Source organism: Eupeodes corollae, chromosome 2 (genome assembly GCF_945859685.1).
Source record: "Eupeodes corollae chromosome 2, idEupCoro1.1, whole genome shotgun sequence".
NCBI lineage: Eukaryota > Metazoa > Arthropoda > Insecta > Diptera > Syrphidae > Eupeodes > Eupeodes corollae.
Genome location: NC_079148.1, coordinates 100043723 through 100059995, shown reverse-complemented (window position 1 = coordinate 100059995; position 16273 = coordinate 100043723). Strand labels below are relative to the sequence as shown.

The window sequence follows — 16273 nt, the reverse complement described above, 5'->3', positions numbered from 1 at the left end:
CACACTGTGTCTACATAACAAGGGTAGTATTATCCACTTGAGTGTCCGTTTATTATAAAAAAAAATGTAAGTCTAATGTCGGAGCTATTAGAACGAAAAATTTAACTGTACGCAACAAATAAATATTTATTTAACTACAATTTCTGAGATCAACAATTGTTGATGTTGTTACCAAAAGTTAAGGGTAAATTTGAAACTTTTGGATAACTTAATTTGTTTGTTTACATAAGAAGACAAAAATAGAATTACGCAATAATTTATGAGGTACCAAATCTATTTAAATATTATCGCCTACACCGTGTAAGAGAGGAAACATTTTCCTTTGATATAAACGTTATATCATTCCAGAAAATCTGTTTATAAATTTAATACCTATCTGAAGTACGTTTGTTTCTTTTTTATAAAGTTTACACTACTTACTTATCTACTTTCATCCTACATAACTTTATAGAAAGTTAATTTTTGTTCTATTCGATATCAGTCAATTTGTTCACTGGATGACCATTCTCTATATTTCAAAGCCAAACACTATACTTTTGATTCACAAGTTTTAATTAAAAGTATTGATTTCATCAAAGTAGTAACGTCCCATCTGTCCCTGCCATCGCAACTTAAATGGCATTTAAATTAACGACAACATTGAGAAGTTCTTTGAGAATTTGATGAACTTATGTATACATTTTTTAAAAGATGTTTATAGAATTCAATCCAAGCACATAGTTGTTTGTAGTTCTGAGTACATTTAAAATAAGAAACTTATAGAAATTTCATTATTGATTCTTTGTTCAAACACATAACAGTAGTGGAAAATTTCCACTTAACAAGCTCTATAAAGTATCAAAAGTTCAGGAAGCAAACTTGTCAATCGTTGGATTCTGTTTTCATTGCCATTTTTTTCTTGGCATCAAATTTTCAGTATAAGTGAATTCTTTTTTAATTATCCAATGCTGCTTGTTTTAGGAAAGTTTAAAAAGTGGACATGATAAATCAAAGATAACAAAGCACAAAATAAGAGTTAAGACTGAAAAATCGTATGTAATTTGTCAAAATATCCCATCATTAAAATTTGCACGTTGCAGAAATTTTGAGTTTCAACTAATAGACTAAATATTTTTTTGGATTCTGGCAACCAAAACATCATCAAGAGGTCGTGCAAGCGGTGGATGTCTGTATGGAATACAAACATCAAAACTGGAGTTCTATAATTTTGTGGAAATCCAAACCTAATATGTTTCTTGTTCCTTTTTATATAAATTGCAACAGATGGACCGAAGACTTTGACAGACTGTGCAATTTAATGTGTGATCTATCGAGCAAAACCGTAATGTTTGTTGGGGATTTCAATGCTAGAATAAGTGATAACCAAGTTACAAACCAAATGGCTATTTCTAACTAAGCACTATCAAATTATTATGAACAACTAAAAATAATATCTACAATCAAAACGGAATGAGGTTATTAGCAATTCTACAAATGTATGATAGTATTATTTTGAATGGATGCACGGAAGGTGACACCGAAGGGCTTTTTACTTTTGTTGGTGGCCAAGGCAAATCGGTGATTGATTACTGCATGGTAAATAACGATTGGATCCCTCTTATATACAAATTTGAAGTAAACAATTTACTATTTATATGCCATTAGTAATTGAATGAAAATCTTACATTGAACCAGAACAGAGATCCCTTAATTTGATGCCCCGATTAAAATGGAAAACCTCAAATTTAGAAATATATCAACACTATTTAGATGATTATCTTTCACACACCCCTCCAACTAATTTGTCAAGCTCCGTACTCACAACTCAATTAACAGAATCCATAAGATGTTCTGCAATTAACCCCACTCCAACAACAACGAATTCTTTTACACAAAAATGGTTTGATACAGAATGCCTTAAAGCCAGAAAAAAATCATTCGCACTATTGAAAGCCTTCCGCAGATGTTCTTGTGATCTTGCGAATGAGAAGTATAAGAAAATCTGCTTCATTAAAAAACCCAATTTCGAATTCATGCAAGCCCAATCACTCAGTCAAATCAAAAACACAAAACAGTTCTGGAAAATAGTAAAGGAAATCAACGGTTCACACAACTTTATAGGCCTAAAATTTTTCTGTAGATGATCTATCTGAATATTTCAAAAATCTTCTTCAAATCAACCCAACAACTACTTTCTCATACGCACAGCTGCTTGTTTGTGATGATATATTGGACGCAGTTATATCAGTCAATGAACTACAACTTGTTCTTCAAAGAGCTAAGGACGAAAAAGCCCCAGGTGAAGATAGGATACCCTACGTATATTTTAAAAATGAAATCCCTTCCTTTTATAACCATCTACATACACTTTTAATAAGATTTTTGATAATGCTGATGTGCCGGCCTCTTTAAAAAAATCGATAATTTTTCCAATTCATATGAAAGGTGATCTTAATGCAGTTGAAAACTACCGAGGCATATTCTTCATACATGTCATTGCGAAGTTATTTTGTGGTGTTCTCATAAACACGCTTGAGAATTGGGTGGATGTAAACAACATTCTTACAGAGGTTCCAGCAGGCTTAAGAAAGAACTATTCGACTCTTGACCACATATTTACTTTAACATCAATAGTAAAAGCATTTCAAGCCAGAAACAAAAACGTATACGCATTATTTGTCGATTTTAAAGCTGAAATTAATTTGGTGAATCGAAATGCTTTATTTTGTAAACTTTCCCAACTTGGAGTGTCGACAAAATTCATCCAAATAATATGTTGTTTCTACACAGATACTGAATTTGCAGACTGAGATAGCGAAAATATATTCAGAACCATTTAAATCACTTACTGGAATAAAGCAGGGATGTCTACTCAGTGCTCTTCTATTTGCTCTTTTTATTAATAATATAGCTACGCACATTCCAGCAGGTGTCCGAATTGCGGGTATCGTAATAAATGTATTACTCTACGCTGATGACCTTCTTTTGTTATCCGAATCTGCAGAAACCCTACAATTGATAATAAATCGTCTTACTGACTATTGTGTCAAGTGAGGTCTAGTCATCAACACAGACAAAACAAAAGTAATGGTCTTTTCGAGTTCCAATCGAAATGAAGTTAGGAACACCTGGATACTTAATGGAAGTCGTTTAGAAATATCAAAAAAATACTAAAAGTTTTACTAAACCCAACACTGGTTTATAGCAAACACCTTTTAGAAAAAGCAAAAACTTCACAAAGCTTAATTAATGTTACTTGGAAGAAAATTTTCTCTAACGATCACATAAAACTTTCCACAAAACATAATATTTTCAATGAAGTTGTGAAATCTTCGCTTTGTTATGCGGCACAAACATGAGGTATGCAAGAATACGAAGGAACTGAAAAGTTTCAAAGAAATTTCTTAAAGAAAATATTCAATATTCCTTTAACAGCACCAAACTATTCAATTTATTTGGAAACAGGCCTACCAAAACTTTTTACTTTAAGTCTAAAGCTACAGGCTGATTATTTAATTAAAGTGCTTATTTAATTAAAGTGCTTGATTTACAAGAAACTCGGTTATGTAAGATAATGATGCTCTACGAAATTCGGAATAAGGACTGGTGGATGAGGACATAGGAAAACATTGCTGCTTCCTGTGGAGAAGTTGTGCAGATCAATCTCAACAATATGTTCAAATGAAAAAACGAAGTTCTACGAAATCATCCAAAAACTTGAAGAATATAATCGAAATCAGATGATTGAAAACGCCCGTCAATAGGAGAGCAGATTACTCTATAGCAAGCTTAATTATAACTTGTGTGACAAGAACTACTTCCAAGATTCTTTTTTCTATGAAGATATTTCCCTAATTTTTAAATCAAGATGCGAACTTCAACATTTAAATGGAAAACCATACAACGGAAACTTTGACAAATTTTGCAATTTATGTAACTTGAAGGCTAAAGAGGATTGCTTTCATTTCATCAGTGTGTGTCCAATTTTTAACCAGCAAAGAAGAGTATGTTTTAGTAAACCAGCCCTATCAGTCCAGGAAACTATTGAAGTTTTAAATAGACCAGATTGGACTAACCTTGTCAAATTTGTTAGAGCTAGCTACCACTACAGAATGCTTATAATAAAGGAATATACATAAGTCATATAATGAAATTATTTATACAATTAAATCATACTTTTTTTTTAATTTTATACCATTATACATAGGTACTTGTTCAATTGTATACTTAAATATTTTAAAGTTACAAGTCGAGTTGACGGCTAAGCCAATCCTTAAAATAATTCATAAAAGCTGTTGTAAAATTTATAATGATAACTTGCAATAAATGAATATTTGAATTGAATTGACTAAATATTTCGGTTTTTCTATATGAACTTTAATTATGTATAACCATTCATTTGTGCATCTGTCATCTTTTGATTTATTTGACTTCAATAACGCACTTAAATAGTGAACATTTTGATATAAGAGTTTACTTACCTAAACATTATTTAAATCAAATTTAATAAAAAATTAAAAATTTATTACTATAATATATACTTTAATTTAGTTTTGTTATTCTATTTTCAGAAAGGCGTTAATAAGTCTATTCCGCAGTGTATCATCATCAAACAGAGATGGAACTACTCAAGTAACGGGTAGGTTGAATAAAAATAAAACTTAATTCAAATAAACAAAAGTTAATACCTAACCCTGCATAAATGCATACATTACACACACATCAGAATGAAAGCTTTAATTCATTTGGTTCTTGAAAAATGTTTCTTAAAATATTTGTTTTATTGTTATTTCCCTTTTATTAATCGCATGCATTTCCTTTTGTTTTTAAATTTTTTTCGTTTGATTACTTAGCATGAGTAAGAATTTTTAAATTATTTTCAACTTCTCATTAACAAATTTTCAATGTAAATAATACATGTTTTTACTGACGGCCAAGGCAAACAAAAAATATAACAAAGACGCACTCTCAAAACCAAAAATGTCTGTCAAGTATAATTTTTGAAATTGTTTTTTTCATGTCTAAAAATCAGACAAAAGTTCTTGCAAAATAAATCAAAAGCTTCCGATCTTTATAAATATTATTGAAAAATGATAAAAATAAAATAATGTTTTGTATAATTAGGTACGCGTGTTAAGAAGCAACCAGTAGTGAATTTTCATGAAACGCTGCCACGTATGTCGTTAGTGGAGGTCCCATAATAATGAAAAAGTGTAACATTTAAAAAACCAAATAGATAAAGAATGCGTCACTTCACTTAACTTTTTTTATATTGTACCCGCAATAAAGGGGTTATGAATACCCATATAATGATTAAACACAGTACGAGCAATTAGAAAAGGAGGATAAGATTAGAAAGGAGAAACCGAAGCACATTGGTTTTGAATGCCTGCACATTGTAATGAGTTTGAAATATTGACTCTGGTAAAGCATTCCACATTCTTGTAGTGCGGCTAAAGAATGAATCTCTGTATTTAACAGTACGTAAAATTGTGCTCTAGGGTAAATTGATGGGCATTCTTAGCAATACGGGTATTACGGTTGAATTGTTTAAGTTGAGGAATGCAACTGGCTATTTCGCTAGAGCATTGTTTATAACAATAACGATAAAACAATGACATGCATGAGACCTTGCGGCGGTGTTAAGGAAAAGCAAATGTCTCGGTAAGAGAACGATCTCCAATAATTTTTAGAGCTTTTTTTTTAAATTTTATCCAGAAGACTCAAGTACGTTATTGGAGCACCAGCCCAAATATGAGAGAAATACCCAAGTTTTGGACGAATAGAAGCTTTGTAAATTATAGCCAGATCAGAAGGGGTAAAAAACTTCTTGCATCTTCGGTTTTTGAAGTGGGATTGTGAGAGGGTTACGCTTTTGTGACAGTAGACAGCATTGAGTTTTCGAAGCATTAAATTCTTCACGGTTTTTGAATAACCACTGATCAATGCTGTCAAGATCAGAATTTATTGAGCTTATCAAACGCTGCCGTTGGTAGACCACATCCGAAGAACAAGGATTACAATCTATAAACGAATATAAAAATCTGAGGGTACTGTCATCAGCGAAACTATTAAGTGGGTTAGAAGTTTCGGACAACAGATCATTTATAAAAAATAAGAAAGAGCTGGGGAGACAAAACGGAGCCCTGGGGTACACCAGCGTTTATTTTGTGGATAACAAATTTGAACCCGTCCGCAATACTAGTTGAATTGAACAGTCCGAAGGGTAATTTCCAACCCAACGAAGAAGAGATTCACTAATACAAAAAAGCATGCAGAAACCACAAGTGCAATAATCTTACTTTCTCCAAAACGATGTAAAGATTTATTCCACTGTTCGGTGAGATAAACCATGAGATCACCAGTGGATCTATTGCAACGAAAGCCATACTGCCGCTCATTAAGAAGTTTCCGTTTTTTAAGATATTTGTTAAGCTGAAAATTGATCAGCGTTTCCATGACCTTGACGAGAAGGGACGTTAGTGTAATTGAACGATAGTTAAAGAGGGAGGAGGATTTGAATTTTTTAGGGAAAGGCTGGACAAATGCAGTGTTCCATCCACTCGGAAAGAGACAGATGGAAAAGCTTACGCAGTGGTTTTTCCAGCGTAGAAGAACACCTCTTCAGAACAATAGCGGGGATACTATCTGGGCCAGCGTATTTGTGAATGTCAAGATCTTTTAGTACTCTAGCAATTGTGCGAATGCGAAAGAAGATTCGTCCCATGGAAAAGTTTACGCTTTTAAGTACAGGAGGAGTCATGCCACTCATTGGCCGCATCGAATTAACAGAAAAATGTGCTGCAAACAAATTGGCTTTATCAATCGAGCTTACGAAATGAGTGTCATTGGAAACAAGCCTAGAAACTGACAATGGCGTAGTGTTGCTCACATTTTTTACAAATTACCAGCAATGTTTACTATCTTTGGGACTTTGTAGTCATAATTTCTGGTCATGCAAATATTTAATGCGTCGGATATGTCCGTTACAAGTCTTTCTAGCTTGTTTGAACTTACTCTGGTTTTCCTCAGTGGGATTCGCTTTATAGTTCCCGAAACTTACATCTTTGATCCTAATAACCTTTTTACAGCTCCAATCAAACCATGAGTTTTCTTTGGATTTGATAAATGTATCCTATTCGTGATAAAATTTGCCATTCCTAAAAGAATTAAGTTTGTAACCATATCTGCGCTGAAATCCACGTCACTATCGAGGAAGCATAGTGGCCAGTTAAATTTCCTGAAGAAGTCATTGGGACCGTTCTAGTAGGCTTTCTCATATTGCCAAACGGTTCTTGTAGGTGTTTTAACTTTACCTGTGTTTTTTTGGCATGAGAAATTTGCAGACATGACATAGATATGTCGGACAGCGCATCAAATTTGAAGTCGGATTGATATCCAGACTTGGACTACGATAGTAAAGTAAATTTAGTTTGGGCACTAAAACTTCTCCGTTGCAATTTACCATTAGTGTTATGCCTTTATGGTAAACTTTAGTTTCTTAAGAACGTTACTTTTTTCTTTTTAAGAATCATCGAATTTGGAAAAACTTTAAGAAATAATTTAGAAACTATTTGTATTAAGTTCGAATATTCAGTGCTTTAACAATGAAATTAAAGTCATTGTGAAAAAAGTATGTTCTGGAATTGTGTCCGCTTAGATTATGGCTTCCAACACAAACGACTCAATGAATTTTATTCAAATTCATATTCTGTGTTGTTGTTTGGTATAAAGTCTTTTTTTTCTGTAGGCAGTCCTTTAAAATTTAAATTATTTTTCAAAAATAAATAGCTGTTCATAGATAGACATTTTTCAAAGTATTTGTTTGTATTTACGCATTTAAACAAAATTGTACATCTTCATGCACGAATCCAAAGAGTCCCCCTTAAATTGTTCCGTAGAGCACATCTTCTTTATGTTCATTCATTGTTATATCACAATCCACAACTGTAATCACAATAATAAAATAATTTTATTCCAAAAATTAAACAAACAAACAATAATACTCTATTAGACGAGGACTGTAATAGGTGGGTGGCCAGCCGAATGGCTTTATATACACGTGAGATTATCTTTATACCCCCCTACATATTAATCGAAGAAACATGGTAAATTAATTTGTAAACACTCAACCAACACTGAATTGTTTAGTATACATTTATGTAGGTAGATATTAGATAGATTTTTTCAAATAAAAAATTAAATCGATTTGATAACACATCATCTCGACGTGAATTTTATTTTATTTTGTTTGTGTTAATTTTGAAAGATAGCTACAAAATTCTTACATATTTTGTGTAAAACTAATCAAGATTGATGTTTTTTCTAATTTTAAAAATACACCCACACTCCTAAGAAATGTTTAAAACTTACAAACAATATCATAATGTGGTGCTCAGGGATAATTTTAATTATCTGGAATGTTATGTATACACCTGAAATCAAGCAAAAGAGGAAATCTTTGTTACGGTTTGGCTTCGAAACTTCTTATCCAATTGTCATGTAGTTTTTTTTAAATGAAAGAAGATATCAAGGAGCAGGTCTTAGGCATAAATTGAGTCCGATAATAATTTGTTATCTATCCATATAAAATCCAAATATCACTGACTCATTGATCTCACGTTTCGATAAGAAATATGAATACCAAGTGCAATTTTTGTCGTGCATTGAAATAGCCTAAAGAACCACCACACCAGGTCTCTGAGGCTCAGGTGGAAAAGTTTTATTGGCAGAAATTGCTGATCCATCGGTACCATTAAAAAGTCCCTTGAATTATTCTGATTCGTATTTACAATTTTGCTTTCCAAATGACGTTATTCGGTAACAATGAAATAAGACATGGAGATTTAATTTTAAACATTTAAAGTTCATGGTCAAGTCTATCTTTTACCAAACAACCATTTTTGCATACATATTTCATGGGTGATTCTGTGAGTGAAGTACAACGGCGAATGTCGATAGCCCCAAATACTTATGGAGAATTATTACACGACCTGCAATATTTGTTATATGGTCACAATCGTTACTTGCTTCAAGAGTGCTTTCAATATAGAAAATGTTCAAGTCATTATCACACCTGACAGTGTGCCACAGACAGAACAGAGATGCACAGCAATACCCTTTGATATTTAGTCATGGTGAAGACGGTTATTCAACTGACGTACTACTAGTTCATCTAATAACAAGAGTTCCTCAAAAAAAACTGTGTTAGCAATAGATTTCTACTCTTACAGCCTTCAAGTCAGAGAAAATTCAAATAATATTTTACTTCGTTGCAGGAAATTATTCAGTCAGTATATTGTCGATATGTAAGCTAAAATTGAATCTGAGCGGCTTCAGTTTTTAAGAGCAAGTCAAAATAAATTACGAGCCAAAAATTACAATTTTCTTCACGATGCAATTCAACCTGACGCTGATCCTACAGAAATTTGAAGAAGAGTTATTTTAATAGCTTCAATCATCGGTAGCCCTCGATATATTCAGCCATAGGCTTGCCTTATGTTCATCTTTTAGTTTGGGTCCAAGATAGGTTCGGCCCAACGATATTGAAACTTTTATTTCTGCTGAGATCAACAAACTTATCTTTCTATTGATAACCTGACTGATCAAGATAATGCTATTGATATTCCAATTGAATTTTTGAATTCTTTGAATACATCAGGACTTCCTCCGCAAAAACTAGACTTGAAAATTAGGGCTCCAATAATACTTATGAGGAATTTAAATGCACTTTAATTATGCAATGCTACTAGATTACGGATAGTAACTATGCAGAGGAACATGATTGAAGCTAAGATTCTTTCCGGCTCAGTCCAAGGTCAAGTCGTTTTCATTCCCAGGATACCGATGGTTACTAATACCCGTTCGAATTTAAACGAGTACAATTTTCTATAAAGCTTTGTTTTGCTATATGTCTATCAATAAGGCACATGGACAGACACTGAAGGTTGAAGGCCTTGATATCACAAATCCCTGTTTTACCCACGGACAATTATATATTGCTTGCTCCCGAATCAGCTCTGCAAAAAATCTATATGTATATGAGCCTCACCAAAGAACAGAAAATATTGTTTACAACCAAGTATTACAACCGTAATAAAAATATGTAAAGAGATAATATATATGCCAATTAATAAATAAAATAGGTACAATATAAGAAAATAGTAGTTTTTTCATCCTAATTATTTTTTATATAAAATAGTTGAATATCTCCCGGGTGAAGCCGGGTAAACCAGCTAGTTAGCTAGATGTGATAGTATTTTTAAAAATCTATTTATTGTCTTAAATGTTGACGTGTCCATACTTCGAGACTTCTCAAAATCAGTAAAATAAAATAGGCATATACATTCTGTTCACCCATGTCTCTTAAGCATTTGCCACAATGCATCATTTATTGAAGCTATATGGACGGACCTCAATGATTCTATCTACATAAAAAATACCAAACAGTGACTTTTTGAGAAAGTAACGCTGTGGTGATGGCGTCTCAACAATAGCTTGTTGATTGTGATCTCTCGAAATACGAACATTTTGTTTATTAACGTATCCATTCAATCAAAAATGACCTTCATAGCTGAACAAAATTTTGTTGTAAAAATCAGTAACGGTGGCCTTCTCCTTTTGGGCGCATTCACTGACAGTGCAACACACTTGATGGTCGATTGGATTTGGTAGGTTCGAAAACCAAGATCGTTTAGGTAAATTTCTCTTAAGGTGGATAGGCACAGCGATGGTGGTGGATAGACTCATTCGAGTCTAACTCCATACTCTGCTTCAAAACAGCAATAGGGTATTCGATGCCCACTGTACGGAAGTGTCTCTGAGGTTTGCATAGTAAACCATAAGTAAACCATTACTTCTTTTCTTTTAACCCGAGCTAAAATTCTTCAACAAATATGGTGTTTTCCAAAGCGAAATTTCATTTTAATATAAAAAAGAGGATGGGATGCGACCCACACTGATAACTTCACATCCTGTCTGTCAATTTGTCTTGCTTAAAAGTTTGTAGGTTTTCGTGTCGGTTTAAGTTGTCAGTTGAATTATTTTTACAATTTTTTAAAATTACCAACAATATTTTTCATATAAAGAAATAGTTAAGCTTGAAAGTCTTATTTTATTGAATAAATTTTTGATTCGAAAACTAATTTTTACCAATGAATAGTTCAATAAAATTAATTTGAGAGATGTCAAGAACCGAAAATCAATTTTTAACAAATTTGCGTACTATTTTTTGTAGATTTTAAGGGACTGTTGGATTTTTATAAAAAAAAAACTAATGAGTATTAAAAACAATATTTTTTTTTATAAAAAAAAAGTTTGAAACCAATATTTTTAATTTTTGAAAAGCTATTTAAGCCACAAGTAAAATTTTACCAAGTTTTAGTATTTTTTTTTGTTAGGTTTTTATTTTTTGTAAAAATACTGTCCATTCGATTTTTCTCAAAATTTGACTTAATGTTGACAACAATATTGTTTTAAAAGATAAACACACGAACGCACAGACATTTTTTGAAAAATCTTTTTTATCGACTCTAGGGACCTTGAAACGTCGAGAGATTTCAAAATTTTCAATTTGACAAATCAGACCCATTACAATAACTTCCTATGAGAACTTAAAAAGCGAGTATTTTTTAATAGAAATCAATGAATGTTTATTTCATTGCAAAGAGGTGGGTACAGCATTAACAAATGACACGGCTACTGTTGTTGAACTGCATCCTTTTTATGAAAATTGCCTTGAGCCGAGACCAGTTCTCTAATTTATGGCTTTAAGTCCTCGATAACTTGAATAATCGATTGCTTCCAAAATTTCGATTGTTTCGTTTCTTGTAATCTTGCAGAAAATGAATATATTCACATCAATATATTACGACAATGGCCAACAAAAAAAAAATGTATTATAGTTTCATGCGAGCAATTCAATAACCAAAACAGATGCACCAGTCTCATTCCTTCTATCTGTTCTATTTTTAATAATACCGTAGTGTTGACTTACATAATATTAATTAAATATTTTTTCGACTGAATTTCAAAAACATCAAACGAAAAAGTCTCGTCATTGATTTGTTTAGAGGGTACTCACTCTCGTTCTCACTCCTATGTAACCCATGTTGTATAAATAACATTTTTCAAAACATCAAATTCTAAATAGAATTTCAGGAAAACTGAAAATCCACCATAAGATAACACTCAAAGCACTTAACACTATGAATCAAAATTTGGCAAAACTATAGTGACATTTCTGCATTTCGCCTAAGGACATTTTTTTTAATCGTCATCCAGAACAAGTAAAAGTCCCTTTTCACCATTTGGATGTGCTAAAAATTGATTAAAAAAATCAACGTATCCTCTGAATTTTTTTTAAACGTGCAGAGATACAAAGGTTGAAAGTCCATATATAAAATTAAAAAACAAAAAAACAATGCCGCACGTGTTCCACCAAAACGATAAAGCTCAATTTGTAGTAGCTATGACCTATCTACCATTTATTCAAGCCAAACGAAATTTGAACCCTTTTAATTGAGTATGCCATTGGCATTGTATTTATGTAGATATTATCCTTGTGACGAGAACGAATTCAAGGGTTAATTGTCACGGAACAAAAGCTTTATGATTTGGGTGTCGTTGTCTGCCTCATCAAGGACCTTCGAGGGAACAAGTTGTGCAAACAATTCATGCACTTTAAATTGCTCGATTGTGTTTTTTTAACAAACTTTAACAAACAAACAAACAAAACCTAAAGGTAGTTAAATATACGAAGGTTATTAAAATGAAAAAAAAAATTAAAAATATGATATTATAATTAATAGAAAATTCACAATAGAAACCTAAAACCGCTATAAGAATCCTTTTTTTGTTATCGTTGTTTTTGGACCATCCCTTATAGATTTCTAGATTATGACTTATTCATCAAACAAAACTGCAGACCTTAACAGAATGATTTATGTGTTCCGTTCGGTGGCGTGGTGGTATCTATGCTGCGGCGCGGCGCGGTGGCAGCGGTATGAGTTGAATTTGACATTTATTTTTTGTACATTTAGATATTAAATGGCAGAAAATCAATATCCTCTTCCATGCGAAGAACCAAAAAAACCGCAGACTAAAAAATATAGAAACTCAATCACTCCTATCGAATTTCAAGCAATCCGCCCGCCACCATGTTAACCAAATAAAATTACCAGGGCGTTAAGGGACTCGTTGTCGTTAGGATGTCGTGTAGTGAGGTGCAATTTGAATAATTGATGGCAGTTCCATGCCAATAACGGTTTGACACTTTGCAAACTAACGAAATAATTGCCCAAACTCAAATACACCATAGCTTAACTGATGTTTATATAAGTTTTATATCGAAGTTTGTATGATCATAAACGATACGACGACGAACGATGACGATGTCGATAAGACTTAACTATAAAGAAAAGAATATTGAGCCATGAAGCTGGTAATGAATGGCGTCGTGCACTCTACAAATAAATTCGTAATAATGAACTAGAAGGAAAAACCTGAAAATAGAACTTGCAAAGAGTGCCTATTAAGCTGTGGGCGATCGACTTATTGAATTTGTCGATTATTGTAAATAGAAATTCTTTTATTGGACTCATCATCTTCATCATCACATTTCTCTCTCTGCTAGATAGCTATTCATGTTTATGAAGATGAAAGTTTGAAATACTTTAGGGAGAAACAAGACCTGCTGTATTTATCTATAATATAATTAGTTTACGATTAATTTAAGAAGGGAGTCGCTGTCGACAGCAATGGGTTAGCTCTGTTCAGAAAAACAGAAATATTAGATGAATAACGTTTCCAGCTGAGATATTAAAAAAGTCATAACGTTTATAACACACACAATGTGTATCTCAAAATGGTTTTGTGTGTCTGATGCATGGATATTAGGAAGTTAAGACGGATATGGTTACTGTACCCGTAGCATAATCACATCCAGAAAATATGACGTTCGAGTTTAAAGTTTGAAATGCATTGAAAAGTGTGTTAAACCATTACATGCTTCAGTGGGTTGTTAGAAGTTAAATGAATGACCGGATACCTGATGATGATTTAATAGCTCAGTGTATGGCTTTAAAATGGGATGTTGATGATAATATTTGAAAAAGAACTCAAGAAGTGTAAGGGAGCACAAAATAAAAACACAGTTTTTACAATCAAGCAAGTTCCTAGGCATTTTTCAATTATTGCAGGAAGAGTGCACTTCAGAGTGAGCTTCAGAACTAATCAAGTCAGAAATGCTTTTTAAACCATTGAAAGAAAAAACATCTTGGTTATTGAGTAAGGTGTGTAGTATCCACCAACTTTTAATTTGTCTGTTAGCATTTGCATTAAACACTGCTGGTTCTTGTTTAATTATGTAATTTAATGAAAAAACTAAATAAAAGAAAGGGTGAGTTGCGATCCACACTGATAACTGTCCATTGGTACGATTTCCAATATTTTTTTGTAAATGAGTCAAATTGTCATCTAAGGAACTTCCAAATTTATGCAATAAGAATTTGAAGTTCAGACCGTTTCTGGTCGAGATACTCGTATTTTGAAGACATGCACATATTAATGAGCATTATCAAGAAAGCAGCGCCCCAAAAAACACCAGCAAAAAAAGAGGTTTTGGCAAATAAGCAAAAGTGGTTTGGCAGTAATTGCATGAGATCTAGGAACCTATCTCTTGCGTACTTGAAATTATTCAGAACGAATAATAATATCAATTTTAGAATCCTCTATGCGACAGCGAACAAAAAATTCAAAAATCTATGTAAAGCAAAAAAGCAAAATTTTGTTGAAAAAACAATCGAACAGCGTAAAAACTCAATGGAGTTCTGGAAAGCAATTAGGCTTGTGAGTGGAAAAAAGATTCTAAAGGCAACAGTACTGCGCATTGAACAATTGTAAATCCATTTTACAAGTTTGCTCAACACCTCACACATAGCAACATCGTTTCAATATGCATCACCTTTAATAATTGATGAGTTTCTGGATGGGCCTATATCCCAAAATGAGGTAAAAATAGGTTTTGAGAAAGCAAACAAAAATAAAGCAACAGGGGAAGATAGAATACCGTATGAATATTTTAAAAATATTAGACCAGATTTCTTACGGCTTCTAATTTTGGAGTACAAAAGAATTTTTGACACCGCTAACGTCCCCGAGAGTTTTCGAAAGGCAATTATTTGTCCGCTACATTTATTAATATTAAACGAATTCCAAGTTGGCTTTAGGAAAAACAATTAATCAATATTGCTGATATTTTTAAAAGTAAAGAAAAAAAGCCTTACGCTTTTTTGTGGATTTTCAACCAGCCTTCGATTCAATTCCCCGGGAAGCACTTTTTAACAAGCTTATTAAATATGGAATCTTAACTTATATCTTGGGATGGAAATTCTCTTTCAGATGAGTTTGGTACGTAAATGGACGTTAAGAAAGGATGCGTTTTAAGTACTCTTCTCTTTATCTTATACATAAATGACATAACTGATTCGGTGAAAGGTGGTATTGATATAAGAGGAAAGAATATTCCAGAACTGATGTTCGTAGACGATATAATTTTTCTAGCTGAAACTATTGACGGGATGCAGCTAATGATAAAAAGGCTTCAAATTTATTGCAAAACATGCAATCTGGAAGTATTCAGAAACAGTGGTGGGAGATATTCCACGACGGAGAAGTGGACGTTTGATGAGGAACCGATAGAAAAAGTTAATGAATAGAAGTATCTATGAGTTTTTATTGCATATAACTTGAATCTATAAAAACATTTTCAATCCAAATTATCGGACGCAAAGCGTGCTATATGTTATGTGTGGAGAAGTTGCATTCTTAGAAATAACGTTTCGCACATAGCTAAACACAAAGTATTTCGAGGTACCGCAATCACAATACTGTTTTACGGAGCGCAAGTATTGTGGTATCGACGTTTAAAGCTGTGGAAAATTTCCTCCGTTTTCTATCAAAAGTACTTTCAAGTTGTCAAGAACGACGCCCAACATTATGTTACATCTTGAAACAGGAATAAGACCCCTCTTTTTAGACACACTTAAATTACATTTCAACTACATGTCATTGTCAAGAGTTTTGGCGATGAGTGACGAAAGAATTCCTCGAATAGTACTCACACAAGCTATCAATTCTGAAGGTTCGTGTGTTAAAGAGTGAAAGAAACTGGCAATTGAATGATCAACTACATTTTCAATTTCAGCAGACAAAAGTATAGAGGTGCTTAAGTTGAATTTTTTTATGGTTTACTGAAAAAAGTCAGCAACATGATGTACGATAAGTTTATGAGTGA

At 32.7% G+C, this 16273-nt stretch overlaps 1 protein-coding gene across 2 annotated transcripts in view; it reads left to right on the top strand.

Annotated features, from left to right (window-relative positions):
- Window positions 1-16273, top strand: part of LOC129947600 (cysteinyl leukotriene receptor 1) — a 180521-nt gene that overhangs the window by 150018 nt on the left and 14230 nt on the right. For both annotated transcript variants that reach the window (XR_008781736.1, XM_056058230.1), the window contains exon 6: window positions 4551-4618. Coding sequence is in view for 1 of the 2 variants with exons in the window: in XM_056058230.1 (XP_055914205.1) it covers window positions 4551-4618 (68 nt within the window). In the remaining variant the exon portion in view is untranslated. The remainder of the gene's footprint in view (window positions 1-4550; window positions 4619-16273) is intronic.